The 23,285-nt window shown below is 43.7% G+C and overlaps 2 protein-coding genes across 8 annotated transcripts in view; one reads left to right on the top strand and one right to left on the bottom strand.

Annotated features, from left to right (window-relative positions):
• LOC308307866 (voltage-dependent L-type calcium channel subunit beta-4-like) overlaps positions 1-23,285 on the bottom strand; it is a gene marked incomplete at both ends in the record, with an annotated part of 48,930 nt that overhangs the window by 7,454 nt on the left and 18,191 nt on the right. For 4 of the 7 annotated variants that reach the window (XM_080753183.1, XM_080753177.1, XM_080753180.1 and 1 more), the window contains 6 exons: positions 6,567-6,647; positions 6,948-6,967; positions 7,494-7,573; positions 8,591-8,718; positions 12,290-12,412; positions 13,014-13,133. In XM_080753183.1, coding sequence (XP_080609309.1) covers positions 6,567-6,647; positions 6,948-6,967; positions 7,494-7,573; positions 8,591-8,718; positions 12,290-12,412; positions 13,014-13,133 — 552 coding nt within the window. The remainder of the gene's footprint in view (positions 1-6,566; positions 6,648-6,947; positions 6,968-7,493; positions 7,574-8,590; positions 8,719-12,289; positions 12,413-13,013; positions 13,134-23,285) is intronic. The other 3 variants (XM_080753178.1, XM_080753182.1, XM_080753179.1) reach the window with 2 other exon arrangements.
• LOC308308059 (SUN domain-containing ossification factor-like) lies at positions 14,369-19,834 on the top strand (the record flags this gene model as incomplete). The annotated part of the gene is made up of 3 exons (XM_080753429.1): positions 14,369-14,384; positions 16,019-19,501; positions 19,554-19,834. 3 exons carry the CDS (start codon positions 14,369-14,371, stop codon positions 19,832-19,834), a joined length of 3,780 nt encoding a protein of 1,259 aa, XP_080609555.1.

Below are 23,285 nucleotides of genomic sequence, written 5' to 3'. Positions count from 1 at the left end.
AGTGAAGATGGATGATAGAATGGGGAGAAGATAAGAAGATAGATAAGACAGGAAATAGGAAATAATAGAATAGTAAGGGAGAACAAATAGGAGTACAGTCAACCACTTTCAACCTGGCGCCACTGTTTATGGGCATGTAAAAAGGTTAGATCAAAACATTTAAAAAGAGAAAGAAAAATAAAATATTAAAAAAATAAAATAAGCAGAGCTTGTAGATTGGCTATTTTTTAATATCCAATCAGCATACATGCCAGGCCAGGTGCCATTGCCTTTAAGAGACTCTGCCCATGGAAGAGGCAGTTCAACGTTGATTGCCTTGGAATAAAATACCATTTGGTACACAGAATTATCACTCACACATTTCTGGTAGAGAACTTTAAATTACAGCAATCGCTGTAATCGTGTTCTGGATTAATTAAACTTCTGGCGATGGTAGGAAAACTTGAATCACAGAGATTTGTTGAGAATTAGGAGTGGGGAAGACGACAGGATGAATGTTGTGTGACTTTGAGTAAAAATCAACACTCCATGACCATATTTCTAGGCAAGAAGTCACTGGTTAAACCTGTATTTTATTTCAAAGGAATAATGTCTTTGAAATGCGATGCCACATAAATTGTGAGTGAAATATGATTCTTTCAGATCGTCTCTGGCATCTTGCAATGCATGCCCAATGTGTGCCTGACATTTATGGTCCATTTCCAGTCCAGGCGCGCTCAACAACCAAACGGATTTGGGATAGTGGGAGGTCTGAGAAGCCACAACCCGCTTTCCCATACACATGTGGGCAAGATTAGGGCTGGCACAACAACACGCCCATCAACGCCGCTGCAACGCCAATTTAAGGCCAGCACCAGCTGCTTTGTGCGTAATTAACGGATATCGGGTAGTGCCAAGGCATAGCACGCTGTGCAAGATAGGGCCTCAAATAACGAAAAAACATACAAAAGTACAAGGTTTCTGCTCGACTGTGACAAAATAAAGTTGATCTGGTTAAAGGCAACTAATAAATCAATGAAAAATAATTTGATTTGGGTTATATTGAGACACCTAGTCAGACCAATAAGCCACAAGGCAGTGAAAAAGCAGAAATTCCTCATTCTCCCTAAGGTGTCCTCTCCGACCTACTTACAGTACTTAATTATTCCCCCATTCTTATGCAGTCGGTTCATAGCCTCGCGAAGCAATTGCCCTTGGCAGAATAGGTCTGGCCTCACTCAGTTATTCAAATATTTCATGGCTCACAAGCCGTGAGGAACCAACCAGGGGCCCAGTATGAAACTGTAGGGCGGGCGTATCCAGAGGTGGAAAAAGTACTAGCATGTCTTACTTGAGTAAAAGTATCAATACTGCAGTGTAGAAATACTCTACACTGCAATACTCTAGGGTGCCCTCACACCAAACAACCTATGAGAGTGGAATCCGCGTTCCGCCAATGCATTTCAATGAGAAGGGAGCGTTTTTTTCAGAAATCCTCTACTGGCATGAAACCGCTTCACTCTCATTGAAATGCATTGGCAGAACGCGGATTCCACTCTCATAGGTATTTTGGTGTGTGGGCACCCTAAGGGTGCCCACACCCTTAGGGTGTGGGCAGAGTGGAATCCTCCAATGCATTTCAGTGAGAATGGAGTGTTTTTTGCCAGTAGAGGATTTCTGCAAAAAACGCTCCATTCTCATTGAAATGCATTGGCGGATTCCACTCTAGGCATTTTGGTGTGAGGGCACCCTTAGGGTACGGTCACACCAAAGTATGGTTGCCAGCTGATAATGCATTTCAATGAGAATGGAGCATTTTTTTGAGAAATCCACAAATGGCAGATTTCTCAGAAAATTCGCTCCATTCTCATTGAAATGCATTGGTGGAATCCACTTATCAGCTGGCAACCACACTTTGGTGTGACCGTACCCTTACAAGTAAAAGTCTGGAATTCAAAATGTACTTGAGTAAAAGTAAGAAAGTATTGAAATCAAAATGTACTTAAAGTACCAAAAGTAAAAGTACAAAATGTTTGAAAATAGCAGATCTACAAGCTCACAACGCGTTGCGATGCGACGCGTTGTGAGCTTGTAAAGGTAGGGTTAAAGTGGATTAATGTATGTTTTATAATATTGTAATGTATATCTGCAAAGTAACTAGTAACTAAAGTTTTCAAAAAAAATTAGTGGAGTAAAAGTACAATATTTGGATCCGAGATGTAGTGGAGTAGAAGTAAAAGTATTGGAAATCGGAAATACTCAAGTAAAGTACAAATACCTCCAAATTGTACTTAAGTACAGTACTTAAAGGGGTACTGTCACCTAAAGGGGTTGAGGGGCAGATTACACTGTGACATGAGCTTCTCTGAAAACGGTCTGAAACAGTCTGAAGCTCATGTCACAGTGTAATCTGCCCCTCGCCCCCCAACAACAGCTGACCAGTACAGTAAGTAGTCATACAGTCAGGCTATACAGACAATTAATTTGATTGGCTTATAATTGTGCATAATTCCCCACAATGACATAATAAAAATATTAACTTGTTGTTTAAGATGATTCTTAAAGTGACAGTAACCCTTTAGGTGACAGGCCCCCTTTAAGTAAACATACTTAGTTACGTATCATCTTTTGCTACTCTGATTGGTTGTAGGTTTGATTCTTTTTGTAACCGCCCCTTGGGAAAAAAGAACTCTGACACCAACCAGGGCCTAGTATGCAAATGTGGGCGGGGGTATCACCTTTGGGCTACTCTGATTGGTTGTAGGTCTAACCAATAGAGTCTGTTTGATAGTTTGAATCATTCTTTAACCGCCCCTTGGGGGAAAAAAAAGAACTGACCAGAACTATGGGCAATCCTGTTCATTTCAGTGAACGAATCCTTTTGTTCACGTTATTGGTAATGATCCGTTAAAACGATTAGTTCACGTTCACCGTTCATAGCGCGATCGTCTCCTTGAAAAACATAATCGCAGGAGCGTTTTTATTACGTCGCGAGTACAGGGGGAGGGGGCGGGGGGGTGAACGAAAGTGTGAACGACACATTTCATTGATTTTTTACGAATCGTTCACGAGTCTTGCTAATGATAAGAATCTTATGAACGAATCACTCATGAACGACACATCACTAACAAGAACCAGACTAATATCCACGCAGTGATATTGTCTGACTATGCGAGGCTAGTCTGTTCATTGTTCTGGTGAGCTGGGTCTGTGAATTACTCCATTAATTGAACCATTTGTCTACAGCAAGCATCCACGAAGAATGAATCATGTTTAGATTAAATGAGGTGATTAAGGCCTACAATGAGGAGTGTTATCAAGAATGATGCCAATGTGATGAATCATGGCAATCGCACAGCACGGCATGTAAAAAAAAAGGTGTCAGTGAATTACATTCTGACGTTCATGGGCAGATTAGGTAAATGTAAGATTGGGTTTTATGTTAGTGAACCAATAGACCGTTTGTCAGCCTTCTGATTGGTCCCTGAGACTCCCTGACTGGCCAACCAGAAAAAAACATTCACTTTTGGCTACCGGGGGTGGAGTTATGCCGTGGAAGAAAGTCACTTCAGTCTTCACTGTGGTGCCGTGATGCGGAGCACGGCCAGCGTGCAATACGGCGCTGCGCGGTCATAGCGATTTCGATCATTATAATGAATAAGCTTCAACAACAGACTAGTTCACAGGAACCTTATCAATGTAACTAAGAGTTTTGATTGGGTACATATATTTTAAATGGGCAGAATTACGACAGCCAGTCTATTATGCAGTGGAATTATAGGCTGGCTGTCAGCTTCCTTCCCAAAATGCACTGCGCTTTCTCTCTCTATTTCTGTTCTCTGCCTGTTCCAGAGGATTAAACTAATTAAAACATATATTTTCCGGGGAAAACTCCTGTTTTGCCATGTAACAACTGTACTTTTTTCTTCCCTTTCTCCTCATGCACAGACTTAAGTGCATTATGTCAGACCCCCATTTGAAAAGAGATGCCAGGAACTTTCTTTTACGGCTCTAGAAGTGATTCCCAACCCTTTAAATTTCAAGGACCCCCAGTTTGATATGCATTAGGCTATGGACCCCCATTTAATGGAATTAAATGTAATGAAATATCTCTGGGACGGGTGCATCTCTCCACTCCGACATGTCTCCTTTCCGACATGTCTCCATTCCGACACTAACCCTAAACCTAACCCCCATGGGAGTGTCGCCACTCCGACAATAAGAAGTCAATTTCGGATTGGCGACATGTCGGAATGGAGAGAGCCTCCCCTCTGGGACCCCAATTTATATTGTAAATCAATGTTAATTTAACTCTGAGAGTGTACAAATGAGTTACAGACCCATAAGGGTCCATTTGGTTGGTTCCTAACTATAATTTAGCTGGGGACCCCTTGGAACGCCCTCAAGGACCCTTGGGCGTCCCCGGACCCCACTTTGAGAACCAGTGCACTGTAATATACTGTTTCTCATTTCAAACCGTGCTCTCAAAGCGTGCTTTTCAGACTGACGTGGTTTCCCCGGAAGGTGTTGCCACGGCAACAGCAGCAGGAGAGGTGAGGACTGTGATACTATGACGAATGAATCCATCCCCACTCCACCCCCCCTTACCATTATTCCAATGGTTCCAGTGCTTATTGATTAGCCCATTTAGGCCTAGAATTATTGAATGCTTTAACCAGTGAAAAATAGCAGATATACAAGCTCACGCGAGCTTGTAGATCTGTTTTTTTTTTTAAAGTCGTGAAAATGTGTGCAAATCTTTGAATATAATGCATTTTTTAAGCGAACGTTTGTAACTAAAATTTTACTTCTGGGTGGTCCCTGGAACTAAATATTTTGAGATGGGGGTCCGTGGCCAAATAAATATAATTTTGGGGGTCCTTCACATGAAAAGGTTTGAGAACCACTGACATAGTAGTCTCTCAAGAACAGACTAACTGAGCTCCAGTTCAAGTGAAAAGGACCTTTTCTTTGACGATGGCTGGCCAGATTGCTGACATAGAAACATAGGTTTTTCAAAAAAGCTTAGAAGGATTCAAAAGACATTGATAATCGGGTCAAAATTCAAATTTTCAAGATTTTTCGAAAATAGCAGATCTACAAGCTCGCAGCGCGGCACCGAGCTTGTATATCTGCAATTTTTCAATAGTTAAAGCATAAAATAATGATACACAATAATGTGTACCCGTTCTATTATAGTTTTGAACTGAATCACATGAACCCTAGCGATAGCATCCCTATTCTGGGCATGACATGTTAGACCTAAGGTTTATTAGAATAAAAGAGATAGTCTGGATTGTCTGTATGTGATCCAAAGCAGGGCATACACCTACCTTTGTGTTCAGTTAAATTAAATTCAACCTTTACTTATTTTCTTTGGAATATATTATGGAGTGGCAATATATTTATATTATATTGATACTGTGACTAGATATCGCCTTGGATTTTGCTCTTCATAATATTGTGATATGGCTTAAGTGTTTTAATCACCAAAGAGTACTTTTTACAAGCAAACAAACAAGAAATACTATCATTACCATCAAGGTATTCAGTCAAAAATATTGTGATATTTGATATTGCCCTAAAATACATTTAAAGCTCCACTGTCACGCCCCGAAATTATAATAGTATGATACAGTAGGATACAGTAGGTCACGTGGTCTTTTTTAAAACAGTCTGAAATCTCTGAATCAAATGATCCCATCCCCCGTAGCGCAGCCCCCTCCACTCCTGGGGCGGGGAGGAGGAGTAGAGACAGAGAGCTGGCCAGCAGAGATGGGATTTATGGCTATTTGAAGTGAGCTGGATCTCTGAAATTGAGTACTTTTCCCACCACTGTTCATTAGAAAGGAACGGCTCCCTACTGTGAACCGAATCATATCGTTCATTTCAAAGAGCTGTTCAAAAGACTTGATTCGTTCGCAAACGTCACATCTCTACTGGCCAGCCCTGCAGTTAGAGCGCAGCTGCCCTTCTCAGTGAAAACATTGTGTTTTCCATTTCAACCATAAAACATAAACAAGCATATTCACATGAACAATGGGGAAGTAACAACCAGTAACCACCGGAAATATAATTTTTATATCCACAGATTTATATATAAATTCGTTAGCTTTAGCTTTAGTGCTAGCCCAGCTAGCCCTGTGGGAGCAGAGAAGTTGTGCGAGCCTGTGGGCGATGGGAAGACAATGTACATTGTGCAGACATACAGTAAGTAACAGTCAATTCATTAATTTGATTGGCTTATCGTGCATTCCCACAATGACATAAAAAAAATATTAACTTGTTTTTAAGATGATTTCTTAAGGTGACAGTAACCCTTAAGGTGATATAGTCCCTTTAAGGGGTGGCAGACCCACATTCTCAATGATGCCAAGTGCCTGCTTGCGCAAACTTTCAAAAATAGCCAATCCACAAGCTCAGACTCAGAGCACATCATGCGAGCTTGCACATCTGCACATCATGCGAGCTTGCACATCTGCAACCTAAAATAACATGCCCAAAATAAGGACTCCCAAGTTGAAAGAGGTTAAACATCGGGACACATTGGCTGCATAACTGCCAATAATACCGACGTCTAGTCCTACCTCATACCCCTTCAAGGAGGGTCCCACCAGGACCACTGGCCTCATGGAGGGTACCACGTCATATGGAGGGATGTGTTCTGCCTGAGATAGTCAATCCGCACGCACGCACGCACACGCACACACACACACACACACACACACACACACACACACACACACACACACACACACACACACACACACACACACACACACACATGCATGGGTCAAACATCTATTCAGGCTTCTGTGTGCACCCTGGACAGTTGCTTCATTCATTATTTAGAAATGTGATATTAATTTGTGCAGACACGCCAGTCCATTCAGCTTCAAACTCCATGTTAACCATGCTAGACTCATTGAAAATTGTCTTGAAAAAGAGTAGTATTGAGTTACACTCACCACTTTCTGTTTCTGCTTTCCTGTAGAGCAAAAGAAAAACACACAGATCATTTTATATTACATTATGGTCCAAGTCAAGCCACAACGTGTAGACATTGCATGACTTTAGTGTCACAGTTGCATTTACAGTCAACAGTTACTAGTTTGGTTACTGTATATACAGTAGTGATAATACTGCACAGATACTGTACCACGGCAAAGGATAGACACTTGTGAGTAGGGATGGGACGATAAGCGATATTATCGTTTATTGTGATAAAAAAACACTCATGATAATCGTATTGTGGAGATTTAATTTATCGTGAAATCCGTCACTGGGATCAATTCGCCTTTTATTTGTACAGCTGCATATCCGGTACCATTTGAACCCTCTATTGGTAAAACGTATCTACAAGCCCACAACGCGTCGCACCGTGAGCTTGTAGATCTGCTATTTTTTGGCAAATGTTCCGCCCCAGGATAATGGATGTTGGGGATATTTTGATTATCACGATAATATCGCAAATCGCCCATCCCTATATGGGCTACTCTGTGTGTGGGACTTACCCGTACTGTTGGGGTTTGGTTTGAAGGTGCCTGAGACCATGTCTCCAAGACTGGAGGAGGAATTCCCACTGGTCTTACTGCTAACATACAAAACCAAGTATAGAGAACAGTGTTATTCTGAAGAGCAGGCAGACATCAACAATCAAACTGTGCAAACATGTCATTAGCCGCGCTCTGAGCCCATGATATCTGTGTTGTTGTTGTTTTTTTACCACTTTCAACCTGGCCGTCCATATTTTGGGCACGCCATTTTACTAGATGAAAATGTTTTATTTATTTATTCTCTGAAAAGTTTCAATTGAAACCTCTTTAAATTAAATTTAAATCTTTCACTGGTACTTGGTACAGACTGCTAAAATGGATTTTACACAGAAGGACTTAACCCTTTCCAAGCCACGGGGAGCCCCTCTATTTGAGCCCCGCTCAAATAGAGACTCTAGCGGCATGACGCATTGTCGCTCGCGGTACGTCAGGGCGGTCTCATTGAAACGAATGTATTTGAATGAGATTTCATCGCTTGCGTCGTGTCGCGGGCAGTGCGGAATCTGCGGATGAGCTGTAATGGGCGTACTTTTTTCAGCGTCAATCAATCAAGGAATTATGGGGAGAGAAAAGGGGAGTGGAAATGGTGAACAAAATGTTCACCATTTCCACTCCCCATTTCTCTCCCCATAATTCCTGCTCCGTAATGTCAACTAAATGGTAATAAAATCTTGCTTTTCACCAGTTCCCTCAGTTATTTGACCCCTACCCTTTACATTCATGCAGTGTGGCTTGAGCAACACTTCAACAGCAAACCCGGTCTCACATCTTTCATCCACCACTTGAAACCTGTCTACTTAGTTGACGAGGGTTCAACCAGGGGTCTCTACTCGGTCCCCTCCGTTTTTCCCTGTACACCGAACCTCTTTGTCAAAAATAGCTAATCTACAAGCTCACAATGGATTGCAACATGATGTGTGCTTGTTGATCTACTCTTTTTGTCAAACATTTGGCCCAGAATAGGGACGCAAGGGTTCATGTGGTTAATGAACTTCCTTCCAAGGTCCTTTTCCAATTGACTGTTGCCTTCACTCACTGCTGAGTCGCCTCCTTACCCATGGAAACGACTCCTCTTCTGTTCCTGCTGTAGGCGAATATTCTCTAGCTTCAGAGGGCTGGGGATGAAGCCAATGTCGCAGCCCTCCTTCACCAGACGGCCAATCCACCAGTCATTGTTGTACTTCTGGACATCCATAAGAGAAAAGACAGAGGAAACTCAAAATGTAGCCAGGCGCTTAATTCTGATGAGATGGAAGTCCTCTGCCCCCCCATCCCATCCTCATTGGATTAGGGATACACTCCACTTCATTAAATTAGAAAAAATTAGAAGTACTCTGAGGGGGTCGGTGTCTAAGTTTGAGAAAACCTGGGATCCCTTCCTTAAACTGATTAACAACTTACAGTTCCATTCCAGACTGTCCCAGACTAATACATTTCTACATCTCTTGTCTAAGTGGGATACAATCTCAGATGCAGCTGGGTCCTCCTAGTTTACTTATTATGGGGAACTATGTGTGGGTGCACTGCTTGTTTATCACATATATTGCAGTGTGGGGCGACCAAGCCATGTCTTGTCTTGTTTTGTCAAGTTTGTCTGTCTCATGTGTTGTTGTTAATACTTATTCATTTTATATATACATTTTTCATCTGTTTGCCTGTTTGTTGTTGTCTCCACCAGCCGAAGGCTTGGGGGAGAGTATGTTTTCCCCTTCGTCCGTCCGTGTGTGCGTGCGTCTGTGCGTGCGTGCGTCCGTCCGTCCGTCCGTGTGTCCTCGCAGTTTGTGTGCAGCTAATCTCAGTCATCGTTGGCCCGGTCGCTGCCAAAGTGAGCACACACATCCCCTGGATGCCAATCTAGAACCTCTGCCCTAAATTTTTCAAATGGGCCTTTTCTAGCGGCACCTAGTGGCCGATGTTCGCAAAACACATTTCTGTGCACTACTCTTACAGATTTTGTCCAAAAATCCTACAAATCGGTAGGCAGTATCTCGACAGTCATGTGATCGACACAGATCTGTCCGCTTTTGCATATTCCTTCCTAATTGGCTAAGATTGGCTTCGAAAGTTTGTAGGATTGAGCCGTTTTGAACAAAATGCCTCAAATCCCAAACGCAAAGTGCAATTATCATGAAATCGCGCACACACGTTCCCACTATAGGCCGAGGAAGAAATGCCACTTAATTTTTTTTAAATCAGCCTCATGGTGGCGCTATAACAGGCCGATTTGTGGTTTTACCTATAACTCCACCGATCAGTTTCAAACTTTGTAAGCGCACTCCCTAGAGGCTAAGGATAAACCTTTGCCCTGCATTTTTCACATCAGCCTTTTATAGCGCCACCTTTGGGCCGACTTATGTAAAACACATTTTTGGATATTACTCCTTGAGATTTTATCCAAAAATCACGCAAATCGGTACACAGTATCTCTATAGTCATGTGATCAAGTCAGATCCGTCTCATATTTCATATTCCATCCTGATTGGCTAATATTAGCTTCCAAAGTTTGCAGGATTGCTCCGTTTTTGAACAAAATGCTTCAAATCATCAACGCAGCTTGCGATTACCGTGAAATTTGCCACACATATTCCCACTTGGTCAAGGAACAAATGCTACCGTTTTTCACATTGGCCTGTTATAGCGCCACCAGCAGGTAGAGTTTAGCAAAACACATTTTTGGAACACAATGCTTCAAACCATGCATGCAGCGTCCGATTTCCATGAAAGATCTATGGTGAAGAACATATGCCACCCTTTTTACATTGGCCTATTATACAGTAGCACCACCAGGACACACGGCCTGGTGGAGACCTGTGCTCGTAAGAGCACTGCTTCTAGTTTAAACTTGAATCAGGGCATATGATCATTAAATGTCATTTCACTGAATGGTACCTCAAGTGCCTTCATAGCTTGTTGCTTATATTATTGCCTTTTTATTTCTCTCATTTTGTTTTTTGCCCTATTGCTATACTGTCATCTTTGGCATTTATATGACTGTCTTTTTTTTGTTTTGTTTTTTCTCTTTGTGATTGGTTCTCATAATATATGAACAAGTCTTGGTTTACTGTATGCCCTGAATTTCAAATAAACAAAACTGTGAAAAAAAAAGAAACTCAAAATGTGAGAAGGGATCTGTGAAGGGTTTTTAACCACTTTATATTTTGTTGATCGGGGTCCCCCAGAGGTCTATCCGTATCTTTTTTCCCTTTACACCAAATCTCTTTGCAGAAAATAGCCAATCTACATGAATCATATTATCACATGCTCGAATAAGGACACCCTTGTGTACAGTAAGTGATATTATTTTGTTAAAGTAAGTGTCATATAGCTGTATATTGTGATAGAAATCATTGCTATAAAGTAGAGATGGGCGATATGAAAGTTCTGTCCGATATCGATATCCGATATAATAATTGATGTTATGGCTGATAACTGATATAAACCGATGTCGCTAAGACCCCATTCTGCATTTATAATAACAATAATAATAATTTTGTCCATTCTGAAAAAGGCATATAAACACTGAATTTCTTTATTACAAAACTAGGGATACACTGATACCAATTGTATACAGTCAGGAGAGAGAATTCATGGGCGCCCGCTGGCCTAGTGGTCCAAACGCATAACATATGTAGGCTCTAATGCAGGGGTTTTCAAACATTTTTGTCTCGGAGCACCCCTATAAAAAAATAGCTTCATCCACGGCACCCCTGAATTAAACTGTTCATTTTTAGAATCTTACATCCTATTGGAGAAATACCCGTTTCCATCTGAACTGACTGAAAATAACTTTATACTTGACGTTTAACCACTTGAACCCCAGCATGCCTATTCTGGGGGGAAGGTTCACCAAAAATAGCCGATATTTTGGTGAAGAGAGTTGTCGTAGATGGAAAAAGAACAAAAGTTTTACTAAGCATAGTGAAGTGATATCGATGTAGTGATATTGATGAATTCCAAATATTATCAAATTATCGCGCGGCACCCCAGGGTGCCCTGTCACCCACTTTGAAAACCCCTGCTCTAATGCATTGTGGGTTTGACCTTTGCTGCGTGTCACTCCCGTCTCTCTCCTCCTCCCTGTTTTAGGCCTATCTCCACAGTGTACCATCAATAAAGGCAGAAAAGCTCCAAAAATATATTTTTAGGTTGAAGTAGTGCCGTGCAAAAATGACCAAATGACCACCCCAACGGGGCTGCTCACAGGGAATTCCTGGGGACCACCCACTCCTGGTGCTCCAGAATGGATGCAAAAGTGGTGACGCCCCCAGTGGAGGACCCCCTCCACTGCAGCTCACATAAAATGCTGTAACTCGGGCTGGGAGCGTCCGGGAGAGCCGGGGCCGGTACCTATTCGTCCGCCAAGGCAACGCGGAGACCCCACCCCTCATTTCTCACATGGCCCTCTTCTAGCGCCACCTTCAGGCCCATTTTTAAAACACATTTTTGGCCACTGCTCCTACAGTTTTTGCCCTAAAATCACGCAAATCGCTACACAGGATGTCTACACTCATCCCATCAACATGAATCTGCCCCATATAGCGCCACCTTGAGGCCGATTTTTAAAAACACATTTTTGGACACTGCTCCTACAGATTTTGCCCTAAAATCACGAAAATCACTACACAGTATGTCTACACTCATGTCATCAACATGGATCAGGAAGATTTTGGAAAAACACATTTTTGCCCTATTTGTGGAGATAACTGACCTACGGTCGCTTATCTCCCGATTAGGGAGTCTTACTGGTAAAGTACCTCTTTGATGTGCAGGAAGTCCTTGGCATCAAAGGATATGGCAGTGCCTGCAACAGGGACGTCTTCATCCAGAGCCCCACAGTAGCCGACATTGGTCCTCACAGCAAAGGCCACCGATTTCGTCTGTGAGATGATCAATGTGTTTTAAATACAAGAAGACATGCAAGTTTTGCTTCATCTATAATTCAAAATGCATGATGCGTTGAAACCACTGTAAAGATGACAACTGCAGTACTGCACAAGCTCACGATATGTGGTGTACAGGCTACAGCTATTATACATTTTGTAAATTATCCATGAGGTTGAAATGTGGTCGACTAGAGTTAGTCAATATAAATTTGGATGGCATCAGTATCAGCAAAATAGCAAATCTACAAGCTCACAACTTGTAAAAAGAACATAAATCTAAACTTAAGCCCTTGAAGTGTTTAAATAAAATGTTCAGTTCATGTGTATCCTATATTTACTTCTTTTCATGTTCATTGTAAATTTGTATTTATTTATTTGCTTAAGTTACATGTCAAATAGGACATTTGATCAAATCAAAGTTTTTCAAATTGATTAGAATAGATTTATATGTATCAATGAAGAAGTGCGAATGAATTATTAGAGTGGAGTTGAGGCCTGACATACTTAGCCTGACTGCAAGCGTCAGACTCTATCACACACTTCGGGGGTGGTGTTGTGCAGTCTGGTTTATTAACCAGGCTATGACATACTGTACCTTGGCCCTCTCCAACTGGACGGTGGCCTGCTGTTCCCTCTCCTGTTGTCCCCCCTCCTTCTCCTCCTCAAGGGAAACATCCGAGTCGGACGGTCGGCTTGTGTAGGAATCAGCTGAACCCTGGAGGAGAACAGGACAAAACAGGACAAAGGGAAATTCAATAAACAAGACTTGGCATGCCTACTTCAGCCAGATTGCAGACACAGCAGGTTTCTCAAATACAACAACAATAGGTGCGTATCAATATCTGTGATCTTTTAACCCCAGAGACCATCCGGCAGGGCCCTATTGACAGTTCCAAAGTGTCCCCTTGTCACAAAGGGGGCGACCAGGCTGTTGGCGTTCGGGCCCCTCAGCTGTGGAACTCACAGCCTGGGGACCTCAGACTGGCAAACTCAGTGTCCTCTTTCAAATCTCTTCAAAAAACTCACCTATATCGCACAGTTTTTTCTTAATTTATGAACTGTTGTACTATTTCTGCAATTAATTCTGCTCCTACAGATTTGGCCCTAAAATCACGCAAAGCGGTACACAGTATCTCTTAAGTCATGTCATCCACATGGAACTTGAACACTGCTCCTACAGAATTTGGCCTAATATCACGCACATTGGATGGCAAATCACCTCCGCCCCGGAATTCTCAAATTCCCCTCTTCTAGCGCCACCATCAGGCCGATTTTTGCAAAACACATTTATTGAACACTGCTCCTACAGATTTGGCCCTAAAATCACGCAAAGCGGTACACAGTATCTCTAAAGTCATGTCATCAACATGGAACATCTCCCGATTAGGGAGTCTTACTGGTTGTATATTAACTGTTGTTATTGTAAAGCACTTTGTAAATAGTTTTTGAAAGGTACTATATAAATAAAGTTATTACAACAAAATAATTCACCTTCAGAGTTTACAATGCTGCTGAAATTCTAGGGCATGACCAATACTACAGGCTTGGAGGAAGGCCTGATGTGCTTGGGTTAGGTTAGGGCTGAAAATGCGGACCTAATCTCATTCCCTGGTCTTCAAATACCAACGCATGCATAGATGGCTAGCATTAACACAACATTCTTCTGTTATCATTATGATTCTTGGTACTGGAATATTTCGAATTAAATAATCAATGATATGATATTATTTTATTAATGGGGTTTACTCTATAAAGTGTTACTCTATAAAGTTGGAAGAGAACAATAGTGTGTCGCCCTATAAGCAACCACACTAATAAAAACAACAGGCTACTACTGAGTCTGTGTATCCTGACCGAATGTCTGTCTGATATACACGCACATCACTGATACTAAACAGTGCCCAAATTTGGAGATAACTGACATCACTGATACTGCCTCCTGTATTGCGCATGCGTCGCCACCAAGGTAACAGCCGCATGCTGAAACAGTGCCCACATTTGGAGATGACGGACATCACTGATATGTCTGGGTTCTCCAACATTACTTCTGAGGCTGCATTCACACTAAAGAGGGATTGATTGCGACCGAAGGTCGCATTTACCCTGAAAAACCTTGTCGCTTGAGTGACCTTCTGTAATCCTTCTGTACAGGAAGTGATGTCAGTGTGATGTCAGCGAGTTGTGACATCACTTCCTGTACGGGGCGGCTACACAAGACTAAGAAAGTCAAAAAAAGAGAAGGATACACAAGACTAAGAAAGACAAAAAAAGAGAAGAATAAAAAAGAAAAAAGTAGGAGGAGGATAAAGATACCAAAAGGAGAGAGAAGAAAGGGTGGATGAGGTACAATGTGCAGTCGGCAGTCTCAGAAAAGAAAATGTAACAAGGAGGTGGCAACGGGGCGGCCAGATAAAGTTATTAGGCCTGGATCCGACTTTAAGTCGACGCACACGTCGCACAGGATTCCAGAAGTGTAGCGCTTATTCGCTCTTGTATCAAACCGGTACTCGAAACGTTCTTAGAATTTAACATATTTTCTAAAGTAAATATGGGGGCGGCTGCACACAGAAAGGCCCTATCGCCGGGCGATAGGGCCTTTATGTGTGGAGTTTGCATGTTCTCCCCGTGTCTCCTAGGGTTGATACCCTCACAAAAACATGAACAAACTCCCCCCAGAATGACAACAACTAGAATCGTCAGAGAAACACTGTGGTTGGCCAGATGGTCAAGAATTGGCGCGACCTCACCCTTTAGGTCGCATGTCACCCTTCTTCTTCTTTCGTGTATCATCGTCCTTGATGATTGGTTGACAACATTGTATTTCACAAGATTTCTTGTTACTTAGGGGAGGCCATGGGGCTGGCTGTCGTCTTCCCCCCTTGCTGACGTCGGCTTAGGTCGCATGTCACCCTCAGGTGTCTTACTAGTATACCCTCTCCTTGCCCTTTGAGAATGAGATGGAGGGTGAATCAAGCTTGATCCAAGCCAAGAGGCTTGGAAGAGGCATGAAACCATGTGACTTCCATAGAGAATGAATTGGACGACACCCTCTCCCCCTCATTCTCAAAGGACAATGAGAAGGCAGGTGACTTTACAAATTGTTCGGTGAGTTGGACTTTCCGAAATCTCATTCGGTCTAATGCTTTTCAGAAGTCGCGAGTGACGTCATTTTGTAGTCGAACAGGACCTTTTGACCGAAAAGGGTGGTTTCGGACAAAGTATGGACAGGCCTTAACGGTTTACTCAGTCCATCCCATTTTCAGTTATGTCTTCCAAGGATATTTACATGTTAACTTGTAATAATCATGTTATGGCAATAATTCAATTGATGCATATTATACTGTATTTATTTTAACTGCCCAAATATGGAGATGACACTGTATTGACATCACAGCATTGATGTCATAGATGACTTATGAATAAAAAGTCCTTTTCAGTTTGTCTAGCTACAATAGAGTGGGATTTTTAGATTTATTATTATACCCCAAAGAGAAGGGTTGTTGGTCACAGTGAAGACAATGAAGACGTTCCATGTTTTGTTGATGTCCCTAATTGTAGCGCTCCTGTGCTGGTACCCCTGTCAACATGTTTATTGCTCAGAGCAGATCTGTTTTGGTCAAGGTCAGTCTACTAGGGACTGCGCCCCACGTGACCAAAACCAGGAGCAGGAATCGACACAGCACAAGGTGGTGGAAGAATGTCTGTCACACAACATATCATATGATGTCGGACAGTTGTCAGTTGTCTTAGAGCAGCTGCCAGCACACAAAATACACCAAGGCAATAATGAACAGACTGTGAATTCAATAGAGACCGAGATAGTGGAGGAGGAAGTCCAATCTGAAGAGGCACCTGCCGAGCGAGAGCCCCAGCCAGACATCCAAACTGACTCAGACCTCCACAACTATGACCAGGCAACTCCAGCCTCTTCCACCCCCAACCTGACCCCAGCCGCAGACACAACTACTGCCCAGGCCCAGGGCTCCACAGCTCCACCTCCAGCAGAGCTCCCCTGCTACGCCCCACCTCCTACACAACCCATCTCTGGCTCGACCACACATTCAACTTCAAACACAGAAAAGCATCAATACACAGCTACCTCACATAGTGGCAGGCCAGACCTCACAGGCGTGGATGTGGAAGGCATAGAGACCCAATCGCCAGTCCCCAGTTCTGGTCCAGAAGTAGACCAGACCTCTCTGGACCAGGAGCAGCATCAGTCCCATGGGCTGTCAGATGATCATGACCAGGGTGGTGTGGCCTCCCACCCACAACCAGATCAGCTGGTAGTGGATGCCAGTGTGGGGAAGGAAACAGACCCCTCAGATCCCAGTAACATCCCCACCTTTGACGAGTGGAAGAAGCAAGTCATGGAGGTGGAGAAGGAAAAGAGTCAGTCTCTACAAATCCCAACCAATGGCAGCCTCCACCCAGTGAGGAAAGTCCAGAAAAACTTCAAGAATAACTATGCCTCTGTGAAGTGTGGAGCCAAGGTACTCTCTGCTAACAATGACGCCAAGAGTACCTCAGCTATTCTAAAGGAGGACATGGATATTTACATGCTGAATCCATGCAGCAATAAAATTTGGTTTGTTATAGAGCTCTGTGAAAATATTCAAGTGAAGCAACTGGACTTTGCTAACTTTGAACTCTTCTCATCCACACCTAAAGACTTTCTGGTGTCCATCAGTGACAGGTATCCAACCAATAATTGGGTGAAGCTGGGTATATTCCATGGACGCGATGAGCGCACTGTCCAGAGCTTCCCGTTGGACGAACAGCTTTATGGCAAATATGTAAAGATGTTCACCAAGTACATAAAGGTTGAGCTCCTCTCCCACTTTGGATCGGAGCATTACTGTCCCCTCAGTCTCGTCAGGGTTTTTGGCACCAGTATGGTGGAGGAGTACGAGGAGATAGCAGACCCCCAGTATCCCTCAGACAGACTGGAGTACTTGGATGAAAAAGATGACTACCCAACTGGTTACCAACCACCTGAGGTCAAGGCCGCTAAGAACATGCTTGACTTCACCACCGATGCCATCTCAAACATGCTCAACAACATTGCTACCAATGTGCTGGGGCGAAAACCAGAAGAGCTGGTCGGTGGAGAGCACATAGAAGCCAATGCGACAACAGGGGTGCAGAATAAGCTTGAGGGGAACTCATCGGTAACTCTCACACTCACACCAACTGAAGCACAGTGTGCTGATACTAGATTGGAGACAACAGAGGCTGGACAGTCTATGTCCCAGGAGGTCTCTGATGTCTCCCGAGTGTCCTCATTTAACTCACCGGAGGAGAGACGGATTATCACTCTTCTGGAGGAGAGCGAGGAAGGGGAGGAGCCCGGGCGTTCCACCGCCACCCTGATAGAAGAAAAGGAAGGGTACAAAGAGGAGGAGGAGGAGCAGGAGCAGGAGGAGCAGATGAGAAGGGAGATGAGGAGGAGACAGAGGGAGAGCCAGGTGTACTGTCCTCTCTTGCCGAATTCGTCTCTTCCTCTGTCCTGCATGGCCACATTACCGGAGCTGCTGCATCAATGGTGTTCCGTCCGGCTGGCTATGGAGAGGCCTGCTGCTCACCAAACACTTGTCACCACCCCCAACATGTGCCCCCAGGAGGAAACCCTTCCACTCACAGAGAGCGTCCCAGAACCAGAGATGGGCCCGATCGAGGTCAACCCCCCTACAGAGGCCCACACCATGAGCATGCATCCCATCGATCACGCCCCAGCCCCGGACACAGACATCCTGCTTGAACTCAGTAGTACCACTCTGCCCACCCAGGAGGCCAACGCCCTACCTCACATTAAAGAAGTAGCCCTGAACCCTGGCCCCCATCCAACCCTCCAAGTGATACCAGTTCCAGAGACGCAAAAGGTTAGCAGTGTCACCCTGACCCCTAACCCCAACTCTCCCCTTCAGCCTCTGGCCGCTGAGACGGCCTCTGCAGAACTTTCAGTCTGTCCAATCAAAGAGCAGCCGGTCCATCAAATTCCCACAGCCATCAGGCCTGCAGACATGATCCCACCTCCCACTGAGATGCCCACAGCCATCCCACAGCCAGACTCTCTCACCGATGGGCTCAGGTCAGGCTTGGACAACTGGGAATCACAGATACACTACCCCCATGCTTCCCACACTCACAGGGAGCAAGTTGATTTGTTAACCCGAGCCAGAGAGCCCCTTCGGCGGGCAGACTCGGTGGACGATCTGCTTCAGAGCACAAACGGAAATGACTTGTATGCCGAGCTGCAGAGTGCCATGGATTATAATGGCAAGGAGGAAGGTAATGGTAATGGAGGAGGGCTGCAGAACACTGGAACTGTGCATGACTCAAGTCAGAAGGAGAGTGTGTTCATGAGGCTGAACAACAGGATCAAAGCCTTGGAGATGAACATGAGTCTGTCAAGTAGATACTTGGAGGAACTCAGCCAGAGGTACCGTAAGCAGATGGAGGAGATACAGAAAGCTTTTAACATGACCATCATTAAACTGCAAAACACTTCTGTTATTGCTAAGGAGCGGGAGCAGAAGCAGACAGATTTCATTCATGTTCTGCAAAGTCAGCTGAAGACCGTGACCAAGCAGATGCTCAACCTCACCGATAAATTGGGCCAGCTGCAGAGAGAGGTATCGGACCAGCAGAGCTATCTGGTGGTGTCCCTGGTCCTGTGTCTTTCTCTGGGTATTTTGCTATGTCTAAAGTGTTGTCGCAGCTCTTCTCCCAACTCTCACCCAAACCCTGATAACCTGCCCAAGAGCAACCATTATCCCAGCCACAAGAGATTCTTTACTTATCATGATATTAGTCTAAAGCGCAGGATGACCTGTCTGTTTGAAGTAGATTCAGATGACTTGTACATTGTAGAACCAGTCAAGGTTATGCCTCTGAAGCTGTTGGACCCCTCTGCTCTGCTCACCATTGGGGGCTCCAAGTGCAACAGCTGCAAAGACCCTTGTGCTTCACAGCCGCCTCCTGCTACTCCTCCATCTCTGCCTCCCCCTCTGCCTCCCAACACCTCTGTAGAGGAGGTGCCATCACTCTCCCCCTCCTCCAAGGAGTTTCCGTCGGAGACCAGCAGCTGTTGCTCATCCACCCACTCCGAGGGTGCCTCTCCACACCTCTGCAGAAGAGGCGGCGTCGCTCTCCTCCTGCTCCTCCAAGGAGTTCCAGTCGAAGATCAGCAGCTTTTGCTCGTCCACCCACTCCAGCTGCCTGCCTCCTCTTTACCCCATCTTCTCCTTGGGTCTCTGCAATGGCCACACCCTGCCCCTCCCCCAGCCTCCCTCCAAGTCTCATCAGGAGAAACGCTTGTTGAAGAGGCGGATGTCTCGGCAGGCAGAGCTGCATTTCTCCTCCATGCCTGCAGTTCTCCATGTGTGCAGGAGGCGGCGTCGGCCCCATGCCTAGTCTGCAGCAGACCCATAGAGAAAGAGAGTTATGTCACTAGCATAGACTCCCTTCGTAAGAATGGAATGCGAAAGTTCTATTTCTATCTCAATGAGGAAGTTCCAATGTTTGGAAATACAGGAGGCAACATCCCACTTTGCGGCAAGATCAAAGCTTGATGCAACTCTCTCTCTGAACACATAAGCGAATGAAGAAAGTAGAGCACGCACATCCGTGGCCCAGGTGCTAGAAAAGCAGAATCATCAAGAAGGACATAGAGAGTCTGCACACTGGATGGATAGGAAGCTCCGTAAGTTGAACACACCACTGGCTTCTGAGATGGCCTTCCCCAGACCTCCTGGTCCCTCCCGTCATGTTGGTTCATCCTCTCAGGCAGAGCATATCATTGCCGTAGACCTCAGCTCACCCGAAGAGGGAAGATAAGTAAAACAACCCAACAACTATTTTGATATAAAAGCCAACAGCACACAAACCTTCTTAGGGAAACTTTTTTTATATTGACAATCACACAAAATTTGCACTATTTTAGAAATATTTTATTATTGATTGTATCCTTTGTTATCTTATGGACATTCCAAAATCACTCACAAGAACAAAGAAGGTTACGCACATCCTAATATGGCTTAACGATTAGGTGAGCGGTCCAAGTGGCCCAACTAAAGTCTGTTTCACCAAGACCGTAGGATTTAAGTGGTAAAAGGCAGGTGCTGAACTTCAATGGAGACAAAGATCAAGCAATAACTAGAAATACTGTTCCTACGAAACAGTGTGGGCTCGAATGGAACACCATGTATGGGCATAAAGATCTACCCAACAGGCACTCCAATATGGAACACCATATGGGCATAAAGATCTGCCCCACGGGCACTCCAACATTACTTCTGAGACTCCTACATTCAATACTGAGGGATTTAATGGGTCTCTCTTCCTCTCTCTCTAGACACATTTCCCATTGGATATGCATTGGGTGCTTAAAGTTAAATATTTCAAAAACTATAAAATATTTCATGTGGGTGTTGGTGTTATTTTGGTGGTGGTGTCACCAAGAGTGCTGCTCCTCATTGGCTAAATAAAGGCCCTGCCTTGTGCTGCTCCTCATTGGCTAAAGGCCCTGCCTTTGCACTGTCAGTAATTTTTTTGAGGAGAATAAACTTGGCCTATAAAGATTTGAGAGAACATACTGGTCTCGCCTTTCAGCGAGCCCACAATAATATTTTGCCATCCCCTGAGTGAGTGACGTTTAGAGCACACTGCTCTTCTTCAGATGGACAATCATATAGGGGAGCACCAGGCTGACCTGTAAGATTTGCACTGATCATGCTAACTGGATGAGATATCCACTTCCTTCTGGTGGGACTCTTGATACCCTAAAATCAATCAATCAATCAATCAATCAATCAATCAATCAATCAAGCAATCAATCAATCAATCTATACTTAAGGTAGAGTAAGTGATATGTTTGGTTAAAACAAAAAGGTTTTTGCTTAACGTTTAAAGCACTATATAGAGTGTTTGTTCAATAACAGGAGTCTCCCATTCTCTGCCGCTCTCTAAAGAGAACATAAATGTTCAGGTAGGTGGCACATATTCAGCCAATCAGGAGAGAGTAAAGATTTATCAGCTTAATCTTTTATAGTGTTCCAGCTCCAATTTTGTCTGCTCATTTGTTTGTGAAATAATCATCACTTCAAGTTTCACTTGTTTAATCTGTATCCTGAGTTCTCTATCCTTATTGGATACAATTGGTATCCCTAACCTTAAAATGCATTTTCTGTTTACTGAAGAGCTGGTGAGACATGGAGACTCCTGTTACTGAACAAACACTATATCCATAGCAACGAGTACTATCAGAATATAGAGCTATTTAACACATTTCTTTGATTATTTTAGTGTGTGTGTGTGTGTGTGTGTGTGTGTGTGTGTGTGTGTGTGTGTGTGTGTGTGTGTGTGTGTGTGTGTGTGTGTGTGTGTGTGTGTGTGTTTATCTGTTTATCTCATAGGGCACTGTGTTGCTCGCCTCTCCTTCTGGGATCAAAGACCGCCTGATCAAAGTTGTCCGCCCATCCAAAAGAGCTCGTTTTTGTTACGAATTGACCAGCATGATCCGGTCTAGATCCCGCCTACTAATATCTAAAGCCGGATGGCATCTACTTAAAAACAAGAACAAAACATGAGTGGACACTGACATGTTATTATCATGCATTTTCTATTATGTTTTCAATGGCTTCAACGCAGGAACATTTACTATTTTCTGCTGGCGGGAGACAATGTAAAAATGTTTAAACCTTTCCAAGATTATTTTATAAACGATACATAATAAAGATCTGAACTACATCATTATACCAGTAATGTATATCGGACCAGTTACCCATATATGGAGACCCCTGGTACCCATATATGGAGATCCATGTACTGTATATGGAGATATGTTGCGAGAGCCCAAACATGGTTACTCAGTTATCCGTTATGTGAAGGTCCTATGATGTCTATGACATCTGGCATCATACCCTTTTTAAGGCCCATACATGGAGATCCCTGTATGTAGAACCAGCCACACAGATATGGGCTGTCTTGGCCATCTATGGATTCTGTTAGTGTGGTATGTGGCTGATGTTGCCTCCATATATGGGCATTCCCATATGAAGTCCTGTTAGATATGGGCTTAACATTTATGACATATATATGGGCATAAAAGGGATTCTGTTAGTGTGACATCACAGTGAAGCCAGAGCGTGATGATGTAAGAGCGGCAAACCCATTCTGTTCAGAGTGGTTCCCCTGACATCACAGTGACGTCAGAGCATGATGAGCGACAGTGTCAGGCGTGACAGAGATACATACATACATACATACATACATACATACAGACAGACAGACAGACAGACAGACAGACAGACAGACAGACAGACAGACAGACAGACAGACATACATACATACAGACAAGATGTGACCGTTCACATACTACAGTCGCAATAATACCTCAGTTGTAACTAATGCTAGGATTAAAGTGTCAGATTAAAGTAATAGTACCTGATGGATAAGTATTAAGTAATAATACGACCATAGATTCATAGTGAACGAGAGCTTTGGTTTTAGCAAGAGACAGTGGTCCATGAAAAACTGTTCAATGACCACAGTTTTCAACTATGTGTGTAGGAAATTGCAGTTTTAAAAAATGTATTACGTTGACATTTCGAGAAATTAGGAGATTTTAGGCTACATGAGGAAGCAAGGCCAACTCCACTCCTGTTGGCCCCTGAGCTTGAGCTGTTTCTTAAGCAGAAAACAGTTTTCTTCTCTGTTCTTTCGACTGATTTAAGTTACATTAGTATGTCTGCCAGCCTGCAGATGGTAGGGGGATATTTTCTCAACCTCAAATGACCAGTCTTGTGTGCTTACAGTTACCTCTTGCGCGAGTATTAAATACTGTCCCACTACAAATTAAAACAGT

This window comes from Nannobrachium achirus (assembly GCF_963921795.1).
Source record: "Nannobrachium achirus genome assembly, chromosome: 22".
NCBI classification, from domain to species: Eukaryota; Metazoa; Chordata; class Actinopteri; order Myctophiformes; family Myctophidae; genus Nannobrachium; species Nannobrachium achirus.
Note: the sequence above shows the minus strand (reverse complement) of the source record. Positions and strands in the feature narration are given on the sequence as shown.